General features: G+C 44.5%; 2 protein-coding genes across 2 annotated transcripts in view; one reads left to right on the plus strand and one right to left on the minus strand.

The window, feature by feature from the left end:
- acsf2 (acyl-CoA synthetase family member 2) overlaps positions 1 to 17,284 on the minus strand; it is a 72,293-nt gene that overhangs the window by 18,666 nt on the left and 36,343 nt on the right. The gene's annotated exons all lie outside the window — the stretch shown is intronic.
- chad (chondroadherin) lies at positions 278 to 11,323 on the plus strand. The gene is made up of 4 exons (XM_028818884.2): positions 278 to 1,057; positions 6,538 to 6,701; positions 8,412 to 8,557; positions 11,158 to 11,323. The coding sequence occupies exons 1-3, from the start codon at positions 278 to 280 to the stop codon at positions 8,551 to 8,553; spliced, it is 1,086 nt and encodes a 361-aa protein (XP_028674717.1). The 3' UTR covers positions 8,554 to 8,557; positions 11,158 to 11,323.

Genomic DNA, 17,284 nt, shown 5'->3' on the forward strand with positions numbered 1-17,284 from the left:
CAAAGAAAAAGGCAGCAGCCGCCATATAACAGAGTCCCAGTGTTCATGCAGACAGCCGCCGCCGCCGCCACCCCGGGCTCTCACTGCATCCAAAGTGTTAAAGCTCATGCTGACCGCACTTGGCCCAAGTATCGTTTTGGCTCACCCCTGTGAACAGTTTTTTTAATGTTATAAATAGTGCTGTGTTTTGCTCACTGGATCCTGTCACACCAAAGCACAGGAGTCTCTTTCTCCCAGCCTCTCACCGCCATTCAAGGCAGAACGACTAGCACCAGGCATGCATAAAATCAGCTTGCTCTCACTTACTTTCTTTGCCCTAGTGGCAATCGCTGCCTCCGGTCCTGGGGTGTGCCCTAGTCCCTGTCACTGCCATGGAGACCTGCAGCATGTCATTTGTGACGACGTGGGTATCAAGAAGATCCCCAGAGTATCGGACAACACCCGTCTACTAAACATGCAACGGAATAACTTGCCGGTCCTGCCTACGGGAGGCTTCGGCAGCATGAAGGGGCTCATCTCGCTTCATCTGCAGCACTGCCATATCAAGGAGATCTCAGGACAGGCTTTCAAGGGACTGAAAAAGCTCGTGTACCTCTACCTGTCGAACAACGAAATCAGCATCATCAAACCTGGGGCCTTCGAAGACTTGACGGAACTGACTTATCTTTACTTGGACAACAACCGCATTCCTGACCTTCCCAAAGGCATTTTCACCCCCTTAGCAAATCTGTTCATCCTGCAGCTCAGCGATAACAAACTCCGTGAACTTCGACCAGGCACCTTTAGTGGGGCAAAGGACCTGCGCTGGCTTCACCTGAGTGGCAATGAGCTGACCTCCATCCACCCTTCGGCACTAGATGAGGTGGAGAACCTTGCCATTCTCCACCTCGACCGTAACCGGCTCAGCTCCTACCCAGTCTCACCTATGAGCAAGCTTCGTGTAGTGGAGGAGCTCAGTTTGTCAAAGAACCCCATGAAGGTGATCCCAGATGAAGCTTTCCAGTCTTTTGGAAGGTACATGGAGAAGCTCTACATGGACAACATGGGCTTGGAGAGGGTAAGTGCCTTCACATTCCAGAAAGCATGAGGGAAAAGTTGACTTGTAATCCGGGCTTCAGACCCTTAGTTTAGAACAAATGCAAGACACACTCCTAACAGCTTATGAAAGGAAACAGACCTAAAGTAATGCAAGGCCATGTCAAAAGAAGCATTTCCAGCTTCAGAAAGTTACCCAGCTCTTTCTGCAATCTAGCACCTTTACCTGTAAGCCACTAGCCATAAAATGAAAATCCATTGGGAATGAATTTCTTTTTCTTCCCAATGTACATCTGTGCAGATTTTACAGCTACTCTGAAATCCGCACCTCATTGTCTGAAGACTATAAACTGGCACAGCTGGAGTGACCACCTGGTTCTCACAAACTAGCATCCCAGCTGGATTGGCTTTTGTCAGGTGTTGATTTTACTGGGAGTTGCTTGATCAGCACAAAAATTGTGTCCAAATTTTAAAGAAAACACAACTTGTAAATTTATTACCAATTCAAACAATTGGGCCATTCGCTGTGACACAGCTAAAGAAGCTGCAGTAGAAACAACTGAAATTGCAGAATTAGATAAATCTACGAAGATTGTAAAAAAATAAACACAGCAAAGGTGCGAAGCTTAAACCCAATCAGAAGTCTGATGCTATAAAAAGAGGAGCAGACTATTAATCTTTTACTATTTCATCTCCTGTCTGAAATGAACCCTAAAGAACTTTTATCCTTTTCACATTCCCAGATGTGTAGAAATATAAAATGAACTCATTTAGGTCCTGGGGATACACATCTGCATGGCCTTGCAATGCTTGTGGTTACACAGCTGTACTCAGACTCTCGTTTCTACCTCCAACTCGTCACAAAACATTTAGGGAGCAGGATGCGCACACTTCTGTGGCGTTCTCATGGTTCAAATGTGAATGAATGAAGCACTATCCGGAACCCCAAACGTAACCTTTAATGTGGAGGAACGTACCAGGGCTCAGTGTTTCAAAGTTGGCACCACATACAACTGTCCAGGGCTTCCTTACTGCACCTGAAGGTTGCAGAAAACTACAGAGTATGCCAGCAGCAGTGAGTCAAGAACCAATGTGAGCGGTTTGGAGGGCACACAGCCTCATTAATGGGTAGCTTAGCATTACTAGTTAGCCTAAAAGACATCTCTAGGATCGAGAAGGATGCCGACAAAAACAGAAAATACATAAAACACTAATGTCCTCACTCTCAGTCCCAAGGACATTTGCCCTGTTTTGGATGAGCCATAGCTGGATGCTGCAGGATGCAAATACACAATAGGACTGAGACCTGTCATTTTGTACCCGTAGCTGCTGTCTCTGGAAATGACGCTCCATGTCCAACTGGTCCAGAACAGAGGGGATGAGTTACATGTCACACTAGAGAGCAGAGATTTTCTGTTGCGTCACCTATGACATGGCCACAAATTCATATCAAAAGTTAATGAAATCAGCCATCACTCATTCTAACGAAGCACATAGGATGGCTCACAGTGCTTGCTAGGCTCAAGGTCTACACTTGAATCTATGGCAGTCTGACACCAAGACAGGAGAGGAATATTTTACTGATGCTTGATCCAGTTCAGCCAAGTTGTTGTTCTGTCCATAGCGTACTGCGTGTCAAGTCTACACGGCGAACATACTGCTCATATTTAAGGCTGCTGATCTTCCAGGAAGGTCCATTTTGCTGGACCATTGTCATTAAATATGGGCCATTGTCACTAAATACAGGACATGTAGGGTAAGACAAGTTTCAAAGCAATAAAAAAAAAAAAACAATAGATGGGGTCCTTCCAACTACAATGTAGCCAAACTGAGTCTCCGCCATAAACCCTAAAATGAGCCCATCACGCTCTAAAAACATGCATGAACAACTAAAAGCTTCAGATAAATAAATGTCATGATGTCAAAACTTAAATGCCAGTGGGGGGGGTGGTGGTGGTGGCACATAGCAAAATGCCAGGAATGGATGAGGGCACCCCACCATGTACTTGGCAGATGAAGGTGGCACCTTCAGCAAAACAGTGGAGTAAAAGGGTGGAATAACAAACACCCAAGGCCCCATGACGTGCTCTCCACAATCAGCTGTAACAGTTTACCTTTGGCAGCTCAAGCACATCCACCGTTAACCTGGTGATGCACGGAGAGGCTCCACCACTATCCAGTGCAGGAGAGGAAGGTCCATTCTATTGGAAGTGTGGGAGGTAAAGCCAGTAAAGCTCTTCACACAAAAACAAACACCACCAAGAAAACAAGCCAACCAGTCGCCTGTCCTTGCTGTGTTGTTCCTACTGCAGCTTGCTGGCTGCCAAGCTTGTCCAAATGAATTACTTCAGGCGTGTTATTCTAGCTGGTGGACTTCTCCACCTCACACACATTCGCTTCCAATTGGCCATTCGCAAATATCAGGTCAGCGTGAAACATTTTATGAAGAGATGCATTTTGAGGCTGGTATTCCCTGCTGAATGGACAATTGGATCCTTTTTGCAACACAGCTAGCTGACATGTCATTTGAGAGAAGAGCCCTTGAATTGCTTTAGATTACCAAACGCACCCCTCTCAGCTCCCTCAAGCAGAGAGAATTTTCCATCATTTTACAGTTACTTATTACGTACATAAGGAACGCTCATAGAGCTGAACAAGAAGATCACAAGAGCTTAATGACGAGTAGGAGTAAAGTAACTGTAGTACTTCTTTATTTTAATAATTTAAATTTAATAAATAAAAAGAGAGCAGTTTTAGCAACTTAAGGCCACATTTTATCAATGAGGCCATTGTGATGCAAGTCCTGCTGGATTTTGTCTTTTTAGAGGTTACTTTTGAGGAGCCCATCTACATCTGCAGGAGATGCCAGCTGACCCAGCACCTCATGGTCAGGGTCTCTGAACTAGAGCAGGTGTTGGCAGGCCTGTGTTGTAGTCAAGAATTGACAGACCTAGCGCAGGGGTCCTCGAGAGAGAAAGAGACAGACAGTGTGCACCCCAAAGGTGGCATGGGAGGAAACTCCAAACCAGACAGGTAGAGATAGGTGGGCCACGGTCACAAGACAAAAAGGGTGCACACTGCTCCAAGGGCATCAACCCCAGAATTGTAAGTGCCAACCTTTTCCAGGTCTTTGCAGAGCTGGACAGTATCTCTGAAGATGCTATGGTGGTAGGCAGGCCCCAGAAAGGGAGAGGCAGTGATAGTTAGAGCTTGACGATGTGCAGCGCAGGTTTGCTCCAGAGACGGGGAGTCTCATACAGCGTGTTGCCTTCTGGTTGTACAGTTAAGAGACCACCCTGGAAGGGTTGATAGGCTCTTGGCCAGAATGGGGGGTGGACCCACCTGTCATTGTCCATGTTGGAACACGACATACATAAAAGGTAGTCTGTCGCTTCTGCAATCCACATTTAAAGAGTTAGGTGCCAGGCTGAGGAGCAGGACTGACAAGGTAGTCTTCTCTGAAGTTCTGCCTGTGCCACGTGCCAGTCCAGGCAAGACTGAGCAGATTAGATTAGAAGGCTTAATGCATGGCTGAAATCTTTGTGAAGGGTAGAAGGGTAAAGGGTTATGGAGCACTGGTGCTCTTGTCTGACTCAGAGGGGCACCAATGTGCTGGGGAGGCATGTGAGTAGGCCAGTCGAGGATCGTTTAAACTAGGGAATGGGGAGGCAGGGAGTTTAGGACAGGCCAGGGTTTGAACTGTCCATGAAGGAACAAACAATAACATAAAAATAAAAATGCATAGTGATGTAAATTCTAACCCAAAGTTTGAGTGCAAAAGTAAAATGAGTCAAACGTTAAAAAATAACTTGCCTTACTGCTAGAAGTACCAAAAATAAAACAAGGGACTTGGATTTGTATGCAGCAGAATATAATTATGATATTCTAGCAATAACTGAAACCTGGCTACATAACAAAGATGGGGATGACCACAGCATTGAGAGATGCACATTTATTAATGGAGAGTTGCTGTTTAGGTCTCGATTTAGTATTTTGCACTAACCAAGACAGAACGGAGGGTGTAGAGGTGACGGGACTGCCAGGGTCACGTGACCACAATACAACACAATACAGTTCTCAGTGTTTTGGACGAGTGTGGATGGAAAGACTAAAACTGTTCAGTTTAACTGTGGTAGGGCAAATTGTGAGCTCATGGCTTTGGATAAGGTTTGAAGTGTGGAGACAGTCGACAATCAGTGGAACAGGTTTAAACATGTGACATATATTCTGAAGGACAGGTACATCCCAAAATTTGGGATTCTTAGGAAAAAAGAGTTGAACAAAAAAAGGCTGCACCAGAAAAAGGGCAACATTAAGAAGTATAAGATTTGTAACTCTTAATGTGCATTGTAGAGCATGAGGGCAACGATAATAAGAAGGGTATTAAGAAAGCTAAATGGCAGTTAGATAGGAACATAGCAGATAAGACACAAGATGACACAAAGAGATTCTTTTGCTATTTTAGTAGTTACAGAAGAGTCAAGGAGGAGGTGAAGTGCATCAGAAATAGTAAAGAGGAATTACAAGATAGAGAGAGTGATGCTCTAAACTCGCAGTTCTCTGAGGTTTTCACATGTGATGAGGTGGATATCCTCCCAGAGGCTACTGAGGAGATATCTCTGAGATCTGGAAATTGTAGAGAGACAAGTGCTGCTCAGATTAAATTGGCTGAAATCAAACAAGTTACCAGGACCACATAATATGCATCTCCAAGTTCTTAAGAAGGATAGCGAGTACAAAATGAAACCCTTGACGCATATTTTAGGAGTCACTGCACAATGGAAAAAGACTAGGACATGTTATCATGTTCTATAAAGAGGTGATCAGACAGATCCAAGCAATTATAGGCCTGTAAGGTTAACATGCATCACAGGAAAATTAATGGAAGGAATTATTAAAAAAAATAATAAAAATCAAACACCACACGGTAAGAACAGGAGTTTTAATGAACAGTCAGCGTGGGTTCAAATGTGTTGGAATTCCACAAGGAAGCAACAAAAGGCTACAACCAGAGTGGAGTATATGATATTATCTATCGACTTTCAAAAACCTTCTGATGAGGTGACACGTGACAGGATGGGCGTCAAATTAAAAAAAGTGGTAGCTCAGGGTGTGGTGTGTTGATGGGTGCAGAATTGGCTCAGACACAGGAAGCAAAGGGTGATGATGTGAGGAACCTTCTCAGAACTGGCTGCTGTTAAGAGTCATGTCCAGCAGGGGTCAGTGTTGGGGCTACTTCTATTTTTATTATATATATATATATATATATATATATATATATATATATATATATATATATATATATATATATATATATATATATATATATATATAGTCACACACGTGCGCATGGGAGGAAGCTAAAGGGCTTGAGTGACGGCAGTTCTGAGGCATGCCGGGAGGTGGCAGAGTGCATGGACTCTTTTTCTCTCTTGCCTGCAGACCATTCCGGGGAGATTCCACCTGGCTCTCGTGACATCATTTCTTTCATTTTTTTTTTAGTTTTCAGACGGTGCATTTAATGGAGTTACGGCTCTCAAGTCTCTACACATAGAAAACAACAAGCTGAGCTCACTACCCAGCAGTCTTTCATTTGCCACCGTAGAGAACATAACTCTGTCCAACAACAACTGGATGTGCAACTGCCAGCTGGCACCCCTGCGCAGGTGGGTCAGAGACTTTTTAATGTTAAATTTGGTAGCTTTCATATTTGAAATAATTCAGTCTTTGCTCATTTTCATGCCAATGTACCCAAGGGGACAGAAAACTAAGAAGAGCAATTCAAGTTTCAGGAGCTCTAGTTATGGTAGGCCTAGCCCCCCAGCTGCAATTGTGTACAGCCAGGGTCTACTCAGTCTGCCAGATGGGAAAGAATACAGAAAGCACATTGAAAGAGGGGACAGAAAAGAAACACTTGGACACACAGGTGACTTGTGTGGAAGTCCAAAGTCAGATGATTTGGGAAGCAGCAGGCTTTTATCAATAATTGCGTTTTCACTTGGTCTTTCTCAGGCCTGTTGTGGAGCTGACAAACTCCAGAGCGGCTACACGCTTTCATCTGGGCGCCTACAGTCAGGTGCACTTCCTGCCATAATCCCCTCTTCAGCTTCTGGCTGCTCTGTCCTTTCCAGTGAAATGCTCATTTCTGCCCCTAAGAGATGCCACCACTCAGCCCAACACCTAAAAAACAGGAGGTCTTTCCTTTGCAGACGTATAAAAGTGAAAACGTGACGCTTTATGTCTAGAGTATTATGAAAGGAAGAATCACTAAATCTGACCGACACTTTATGCCTTGGTGTCAGCTTTATTAATGTAATATACACTAAACTATGAAGGTTTGTTCTGTTGAAGCGGCTACTCATATCACAGAAAAGGGAAATAAAAAAAAACACCACTACTGGTAATTTACTTTCAACCTCCTATAATTAATAATGGGATGGAGTGGTGGCTCCGAGGCGAAGGACCTGCACTGGTAATCGGAAGGTTGCTGGTTCAAACCCCATAAACGCCAGATGGGACTCTATTTCATTGGGCCCTTGAGCAAGGCCCTTAACCTGCAATGGCTCCGTCCTGGGGATGACGTTAATCTGCATCCAGCCCTGCATGAAGGCCCTCAAACCAGCTGGGGGGCTGGTGGCAGAATTGGCACTCTGGCCACCATTTATAAAAAAAAACAAAAAAAAACCCCTCACACTGTTTCATTCCATCTGAGCTTGTGTGGCGTCACCCGTCACATGACTGCACTCGGGTCCCAATCTGCTTCGTCATGTGGTGGGTACGGCAATGCGCTGTATCAGCGCCTGCTCCTAACCTCCTTCTCTCTGTTCTATGATGTCCTCCTGAAGTGGGTCACTGGATGCTTGGGGGTTAATAAACAACAATTAAAACTGGTGTCACAATTCAGAGCACATAAAACTCGGTCGCCATTTCTACACTGCACGACTCCCAATACTCAAGCGGCTGATGACAATCCCGACTGGCCTTTCTGACTCGGGACAATCGTCCAAGCCTATGAACTCCTGCATTGACAGATGCACAACTGTCCCGAGTTTCCCCTTTCGTTTGGGACTTCTGGGGGTCTAGCCAGTTTGAATGCTTGTACTACTATATACTGTAGAGTGATTAAGATGTAGGCCTGGAGGTGACGTCATCTAGCATCAGCTTCCATTTTATATACCGGAGGCTTTAAAGCCCTTCCTTTCAGGAGAGACCTGCTCTCCAGCCTTCCATTTCTTGCTCATGTTTTCCCACACTCATTGGTGAGATTTTCTGTAACACGCCCCAACTTTTCCAGCAGCTCTGAGCAGCCAAACAAACGGAGACTGAATGTATGCAGCTGAATGACTGCGACTAAGATGTGGATGATTTCCTTGCAGGTGGATGGACTCAAGTAGACTTCGCCCAGATGCCACATGTGCTTCGCCATCACAGTACAGAGGACAACAAATCCGAGAGAGCACCGCCTTCAGCAATTGCAGACAGAAGTCAAAGAGGGACAAGAAGGGGACACGCCATTAATGAGGTGACAGTGTTTGGAGTTTCTATTGTGCTTCCTTCCATCCTTTTGGCCAAGAGTAGAACATGTAGAAATTGTTTGAAGTGCCATTTGCTCATTTCTTGTAGTTTTAGTAACATCATCTCAGCAGCTAAACAACTCGGAAGCTTCTGGGCATTCATCCATTTACGCTATGCTAGCTTTCTAGTGAATAGTGACCATTTAATGCACAAACAAGAATTGATTTTAACTGCAAAGGTAAACTCTTTGCCATGCTTGATTAATCAATAATACATTTAAAAAAGTCAACAGTAATATTTTCCACTTCAGACATTTTTGTTTAAACTTCTCCCAAAGAATCACTTGAGCTCTTGTTGGTCAGTCAATGGTTTTCACTTAAGGACCATTCTTATGACCTCAAGGCCCACAAAAATCCAGCCTCACCAAAATGGTAATTTAATCTTTAGGGAAAAAACAAAAGGGCGGCACGGTGGCGCAGTGGGTAGCGCTGCTGCCTCGCAGTTGGGAGACCTGGGGACCTGGGTTCACTTCCCGGGCCCTCCTTGCGTGGAGTTTGCATGTTCTCCCCGTGTCTGCGTGGGTTTCCTCCGGGCGCTCCGGTTTCCTCCCACAGTCCAAAGACATGCTGGTTAGGTGGATTGGCGATTCTAAATTGGCCCTAGTGTGTGCTTGGTGTGTGAGTGTGTTTGTGTGTGTCCTGCGGTGGGTTGGCACCCTGCCCGGGATTGGTTCCTGCCTTGTGCCCGGTGTTGGCTGGGATTGGCTCCACCAGATCCCCGTGACCCTGTGTTCAGATTCAGCGGGTTGGAAAATGGATGGATGGATGGAAAAAACAAAAGAGCAGACCACCACGTCCAGTAGTTGGGAAGGGCAATCTGTGCGATTCTGCAGGCGCCATCTCTGGGCATGGAAACCACTCGGTAAGTGACAGTTCTTTGATCGATGGTGATCACCTCGATAGACATGTTAATGGGGTTACAGTTAGAACGATAAAGGAAATGGGTACCTGAACAATGTAAACCAAGTCTAAAATACCTACACAATAACTATAATTTTAATAAACAAACAATAAAACAGCGGAGAAGCCGTGGATTAAATAAAAAGGCTGCAGTTATCAGCAGGGAGACGTGAATACCGTAGCGAAGCAAGGAAGGGAATGAAGACTGGAGTGACGGACGGCCTTATATAGGCAGGCAGCCAACTACATGGGGATGGGGGACCCAACGTCGCCTCACACGGCGACCGAGCTGCAGGCTATGGATGTATATATATACATAAGTAGGATTCAGTTAGCGTTGGGAACCCGCGTACCAAATTTCTTGAAGATGGGCCCATAAGTAACAAAGACCATTGGAAAGTTCAATATGGCGGCTGACAGTGGCATCATACCACCGAAATAAGTACGTACATCGGTTTCGGTTAGCACAGGGAAGCCGCCTACCAAATTTCGTGAAGATGGGGCCATAAATAAGAAACTTTAACATGATGGACGTTGTCAACTGTTACGCATAGAATTTCGAAATGAAACCAGCTTAACTTTTGTAAGTAAGCTATAAGGAATGAGCCTGACAAATTTCAGCCTTCTACCTACACGGGAAGCTGGACAATTACTGATGAGTGAGTGAGTCAGTCAGTGAGTCAGTCAGTCAGTGAGTCAGTCAGTCAGTGAGGGCTTTGCCTTTTATTAGTATAGATTCAGAACTTCCATTAGAAAATGATCACATCACACAAAAAAAGGCTTTGAATTATTAGTTTAAAAAAATAAAAATCTTTTGCAGCATTCAGTTCTTCCATCTACCAATTTCTTAATTAATCTGAAGTGATTTCCAAGATTTCACTGTCGGGACACAGACTACCATCTTTGGACTTCCTCTTTGTTCTCCACGGCCGTCTTCAGTATGCTGCGACTTTCCTTCAGAAATCCACCCGTCACCATCCCTCTCTACTCTGCACTGTTAAAAATTGGATGTGAACTGCTAAGTCAGGAAATTCAAAACATCTCTCCAGCTCATCATTAGCGTTCTTCACAATTTTCTGTTCCCGTATGTGCTACCAGAAGAACTGGGCTACCAGTTTCAACAGAATGCCAGCCTTCCATACAGCTGCTGTTTCCATAAAATGTCACTTTTGTTCGCATCAGCATAACTTGGCTGAGGTGACAGCACAAGTGTGTAGTTTGTGGGGTACGGGTGTGCATGGCACAGGATGGAGGGCGGTAAGTGGGCTCCATGGACAAATAAAAGTGCGGGGTCAGAAAAAGAAAGAAATGGCTGAGCATCAAAGACTATTCAAAAATAAATAAATAAAAGATGAAAATTTTTAGCCAAAAAGAAAGTAAGTAGGAGACGTAAACTGTGCACTCCAGTAACGAGTCGAGTCAAAGACACTGAAAGACATTCAGAGCCAGCTTAAAAACCATGAAGCATCAATAGTGCAACGTTACCTGCTAGAAACAAGATGCTGTTGTGACATTTCATAAATGGGATGATTAAAAAAAAAAAAAGGCGGGGGGGCCTCAGGTAGAAAAGTAAAAACCAAAAGTGGAGCTGCGTGTGTTCGTCTATGCAATAGCCTTGCTTTGTTTATCTGTTTGATTCTTCCTTCAGGACGAGATCAAAATGAAGAAAAGTCCAAGCAGTCGTCAGCTCTATGAATGAGGAAGGAAGAAAGGAAGGAAGGAAGGATATCCACCTCCATTCCATCTCTCTAGTAGCCCACCTCTCCACCAAACCCACCCCTGGTGTTTCCTTTCGGATTTTTCGTACCTTTTTGCTCCCACTCTCTCTAACCCTGATCAAATTCACGGTTGAAACCTTTGCCACTGGAGTCACACAGTTAACTTCTCAATGCGATTTTCCCTCAAAGCCGTCTGTGGCGCGCCTCATCAGGAGTCATCTGCTGTGGGCCGCGTCCCTGCTAGCGCTCTCCTCCATCTTGTATCGGACCTCGTATGGTAAGCTGCTGCCCTCTGGCTCGGAGCAAACGCACAAGTTTTCATACTAAATGTGGATAAAACCCTGAATAGTCCGTTACCACCAGAGGGGATGGAGAACTGCTCCAGCCAGTACTTGCCATTGTTCTTTTTAAATCAGTTGCAATGGCGCGGAGGTGGCACACAAGGCTATTCGTTACGTCTCCATGCTACAAGGAGAACGCTTCCATCCAGTAAAGTCACCCCTCGGACATCCTTTTTCAAAAGCGTGAAGTGGGCTCTTTTACTGACATAAAGCCAAAGTGTCGCCTCACTCACAAGAACCCGTGTGCTTTGGGTTGGTCTTTTCTGGCCAGGACTTTAATTAATTATTTAAAAAAGTCACTGAACAGAAGCAAAAAATAATTACATTTCCAGGGATGCACCAGTTTTCACAATACTGAAATCGCTGACACAGAAAATTATTTAAAAAGTCATTTCAAAAGCAAAGAATCAAAAAGTTGGTAAGGATGACCATGGAAAGGAAAAAAGACAACAAATGGCCCAAGGCAGAGAAGCTAAGGACTGCTGTATGTGAACAGGGCCGCAGCACAAACCAAACGAGATTCGGACTTCCACTCTCGTAACTAGCATTCCATGTTTAAATAAAGCAATTGTGAAAGTAAAAGAACTCTACAGTCAGACCGACCCTTCAACAAGCACCCAGATTGGCGCTTTCCTGGCTCTAGATAGCAAGGACAACAAAGACGTGGCAGAACAATGCTATCTTGGTTATGTTAAACATAATAGCATAAAACCAAAAAAGGGACAAAAAAATTACAATCTAGATACCTAAAAATTCACACATGCAAGAACTGGTTTGAACAGTCAAAAGATCCCCACAAAATGTACCGATTAATAAAAAAAATGAACAAGTGCTGTAAGTGACACACCTGAGGAGGAGATGGACACACAACAACTAGTATAAAAATGGCTCCTCTAAAGGCTCTCCCTTTCAGCAAAGCACATTTAGTGGCCTGCAGACGGCCATTTGTCCGACTTTCTAACGTCGCTCCCCATCTCCTATTCACTGCCTCCTCTAGTTTAAAGGGGCACAGACGAGACAGCCATGTTGTTCTGTGCAAATTAGTGGGATGGAGGAGCAGAAAGACATCGCAAAATCATCAGGCAAGCAAAGGCGGAGTGCAAATCAACAAGTAAGCCAAGCAACGAGATTAAAAAGAGTCACAAAAATGGGAAATTCACAGGGTGTAAGGAAGTGTGCCGAGCAAATAGGCCACAAGCTAATGAATGGGGCCTCTTGAAACAAACCACGCCAGGGCCTTCGGCTGACTGTGGCTCAGCAACAAAAGCAGATGTCACAGAGAGCTGGGGGTGACAGAGGGCATGGAGGGTTCACTAACCAAACATCAGTACCCGGACACACACAAGCTGAACTTTTGATTCAGATCAAGTGCTCGCCGGGTCTCTTTAGAGGACTTGCTTGCTGTCACTTTTCTCAGAGAGGTCCAATCATTGCTATGCACCTGAATACATCAACAGCACGGTCAGCTTTTGTTGCTCAGCATAACCACACAAATCTTAAATTCACTTGCTATCCGAGGTTGGCAGATAATCACCATTAAACTGTGAAGCTCATCAGATACACGGCACCTGGTTCTCTCTTAACGCAGGATGTCAGTACAAGTTGTTTGGTCTCCATTTTAGTTCCTTAAGTAATCCTTATGGGCAATGCCTAGTTTAAAGGTCAAACTAACTTAAGGTGCCAGTCTCTGACCAATGCAATTCCTTCAGGCTACCCGACAGTAGTTTTATGTTGCGGATCACACCCCTGGACATATTCCAAACTGTTTACCATTGTCTGCATCCTGGCACCGAGGGCTCTCATCGGGCACAAACGCAAATATCAGCAGTTTCTTTTGTGTTGATTTTCCCAAAGCGTTCGACTACGTTAGATCGAGGTGCCCCGTTGGACATCCTGAGACTTTGTGGGATTCCCCCTTGAAGTTGCTGGATATCATGGCCGGTCTGTGCACTGGTACTGTGGGTGCTGGGCAGAGTGGTGGCAGACCCTCTGCGTTTTTCTTGAGTTCGTCAGCGGTGTGTTCTGCTCCTACTCTGCTCAACGCTCGAATGGACTGGGTGTTGTGTAGGTTGTGGGGTATTTGTTGGTGAACAGAGATTCACAGACCTCGACTTTGCTGACAATGCTGTGATCATCGCAGAGTCATTGTAGGCTCTGACAGGGGGCGCTCGAGAAACCGAGCGAGGAGTCCGAGTGTCTGGGCTGGCGAGGGTCCTGATAAAAACCAAGAGTCAGGCCTTTAATGACCTCTTGGGCACAGCCATCAGCAGTGTGTCTGTCTGCGGAGACAGTGTCGACCTCGTCATTGAGAGGTTCACTTACCTTGGCAGTGACATTCATGTCTGTAGATGGATTGGGACAGCATGGGGGGTCATGAGGTCGCTGGGAAGGGGTGTGTGGTGCTCTCAATATCTTTGCTAAAGGACAAAAATTCAAGTCTTTAGAGTCCTGGCGCTTCCTGTTTTGCATGGACGCCATCCAGTGACCCGAGACAAAGACTGGACTCCTTCAGTCCTAGGTCTCTTTGGAGAATCCTTGGTTACTTCTAGTGTGCTCATGGAGTTGTTCATGGAGTCTTGAATGAGGCACATTACCTTCATTGTGAGGGAGCGGCCATGTGATGAGATTCCCCAAGGGTGGTCCGGCACATAGGATCCTCGTGGCTGGACCAGGCTAAGGGGATGCCCAAGAAACACCTGGCTGCGGCAGATAGATGGTCATTTCTGGGGGGTGGTTGCCAACCGAGATCCTGAGTGGTTTCATCGTGTGCTGGATGCAGCAATGTGCTCCCCAACCTAACCTGACCGTCCAACTCCATTGCTTGTGAATAACTTAATCTGTTGAAAGTGAAATCTGTGCAGATCGACTGTAGTGCGACACAATGAACGAGTCTGTCAGCTGTAGTAGTGGCGTACCCAAACCTTCACAGGGACTAACAAATTCACGTAAATGGAGCCTTTATACAAGTTCACTGAGGAATAAAAATGAATGACACCAATTATTTCCATACTCCAAATGCTGGTAAAGTGGCCCACCTGAAGCTGCACCCTTGCTGTACACCAATCAATGACTTTGTCACTGCAGGCACATTACATCGCAATGTCAAAGTCTCGGAACTACGACAGGTGGGAAACAAATTCTGAAATCATCTGCCATACAAAAGGTCTCTTTTGGTGATCCTTAGGTATAAATCTGTAAGGAAACAACTGCAACTAGAAATCAGCAAGCCAGTCCGATGAAAGCTGCCCAGATGGCAGTAAGAAATCTGCCACATTCATTTCAATAAGGTGGCTTTTATTTTAGCTGCTGCATACCATTATGGGTCTTGGGTGTAATCATCATAGCACAGTATACGGAAATGGCTAGGTTTATAAATGCGCTAACTGCAAAAACTGGCAGGTAATAAACATAATTAAGTGGAAAAGTCAATAAATGCTTTATGTATCTGCAAGAAAAAATATGGTCAGCACCAGAGAAAACAATGGTTCAACCTATTTATAGAGCTCATAAAAGAACGACCCCTTTAAGTCTCTCGCATAACCCATTTATATTGCAGAAAACAAATTCTAAAATGCAATAATGTCAATTTCCACCATGTGTACAGCTAACTGGGAAGGGAGTAGCTGTGTGGGACCCAATGGCCCGTCTGCACATGGCCTACAGCCTCCAAACAAAATGAGAAGCCACCCATAAAGTGACTTACTGTAGTCGCTCTTTGAGATTTTAGGGTTGATTATGATGGACTTTGTCTCTCTTATGGAGCATTCTTACCAAATACTGCAGTCGTCCAGTTTCACAAACGCTTTTCACCTGCTCTGAAATATGGCTCTTTAGGTACCTTTGCTAAGTAACTATTCATGCAACTAACATTTATTCTAACTAAAACAAGCTCAATTCAAATAAATGATGGCACTCTTAACAAAATGACGAACAATAAATAACTCCACAATCTAGATAACTAGTAAGTGTGGCGCTGCTAAAAATGATCATTAAAGTGTAAAATTGCCAACAAGAGTATCGACTTTATTTTGCCACTGTGGAGAGAATTCCTATCCCCCAGTATTAAAAAGAAAAAAAAATCCTTTTATTTGGAGATGGCAGAAGACACGAGATCCAGTCCAGACTCCCGGCGCGAACCTTCTAAAAGAGAGGCTGCCATGTGTTGGGCTCAGCAGTGCAACGAGAAGCTGGTAGAATATGCAGGTCACATCACTACTAAGCTTGGACCGGGTGTAGAGACGGGGAGTTTTGCTGGGCAGGAGGGTATGAAGACGCGCGCTCTGTACGCACTTGACTGTCTTTTTATAAGCAGCCATTGAGTAAACACATTATTAAATTCATTCTTTAATACGGCTGTGCCAAGTCTAATAAGCTGTACTATTTAATTACCAATTATTATATATATTTACACACACACACAAACATGTATATGTACATTGGCAATAAATTTTGTATGCTTTAACACATTTGAACTTTTCTTATTTCTTATACCTTTATGGCTATGATAAAGATTTGTGGCTTCCATTCAAGAAATGTTCAGGTTGAAGCCGCTCAGAGGATGTGTGTGTCAGAACTGGTGGTTGAAAGTCTGTAGTGGGCAAAGTTCTGGGCTACAATGTACAAGGCTGAGCAAACCACTTCACATGCCAGTGTGCCAACAGCTTTAGGGAAATGGAAACCACCGTAATCTTTAGGAACGCATTTGCTTTAGAAAGGTGCTACAGAAAACGGGTTTACTAAATCCTTGCGCTGTACAAGCTCGTTTCTGCCTCATTTTTATATATTATTACATTTATATCTGCAGTGCTTGGCTAAATTTTAGCGCAACAAATCGTTCAGTTTTTCATTGTGGTAGCAGAAGGAAACCGTCTCATTAAAACAACAATGAGGCCAACAGAAAAGTGAAATGACCATTGCCAAAATCAGTCAGGGTTTGAGTACCGGACCGTTGGAATCGCACTCCTAACTTAAACATCCCACACAATTTAACACGATAAAGCAAAAAATCCTCCTGCTTTTCCCAAGATAAAAAAAGCATTTCCAATTTTGTATCACAATGACATGATTTGTGAAAGCTTTCCACACCATAATGTGACCAATCAGCTGTAACCCTTTGAACTTGCAGTGTCTCATAGCCAGGCTTTTAAAGACCAAATTCGTCCTCTGAACACAATGGGCAAGGCTGCAGTTTCTAACCGTTCATCCAATCTAATTTCATAGGAGCCACGCAGCGCCAGGCCCGAGATGTGAACAAACAAACAATGAATGGGTTTGCTACTCGTGTAATTCCTACTTTTACTACGACCTGCAGGGCTTCTGATCTGCTAAGAAAAAGGACACTTTGAGCAAGTGCAGCCTGCTAAATGTATCTGAAGGAAAAAAGGAAAAAGTCAAGTGGCTCTGTCTGTCCCCGAGGTTGGTCTTCAATAGTGACGAAATGTGCTGCTCTTTACTGGTGTTTAAACTTCCATATTGGCCAAACATTTACGTGGCCTAACTCATAAAGCCGCTTTGAAACACAAAGCAGACTGATCTAAAGAGATGACAGGTCAAGTGTTAGCAGCAGCAGCACAGAACTGCAAAGATGCACTTTAAGGGGGGCTACTGAACTGGACGAGCACATCGCTGAAAATAAAATCAAAAAGCATTTGAGCAAAGAGTGAAAAACGTTACCACAGTGGAAGTGCACACTGCCCAGGAGCAACTGGGGTACAGG

This window comes from Erpetoichthys calabaricus, chromosome 14 (assembly GCF_900747795.2).
Source record: "Erpetoichthys calabaricus chromosome 14, fErpCal1.3, whole genome shotgun sequence".
NCBI classification, from domain to species: Eukaryota; Metazoa; Chordata; class Cladistia; order Polypteriformes; family Polypteridae; genus Erpetoichthys; species Erpetoichthys calabaricus.

What these genes read in the sequence shown, in the direction of transcription:
- chad (XM_028818884.2), top strand. Translation starts at nt 278, where the DNA reads ATGCATAAAATCAGCTTGCTCTCACTTACTTTCTTTGCCCTAGTGGCA. An exon ending in ACAACATGGGCTTGGAGAGG is followed by an intron (nt 1,058 to 6,537) that starts GTAAGTGCCTTC and finishes TTTTTTTTTTAG; the next exon opens with TTTTCAGACGGTGCATTTAA. An exon ending in CAGCTGGCACCCCTGCGCAG is followed by an intron (nt 6,702 to 8,411) that starts GTGGGTCAGAGA and finishes ATTTCCTTGCAG; the next exon opens with GTGGATGGACTCAAGTAGAC.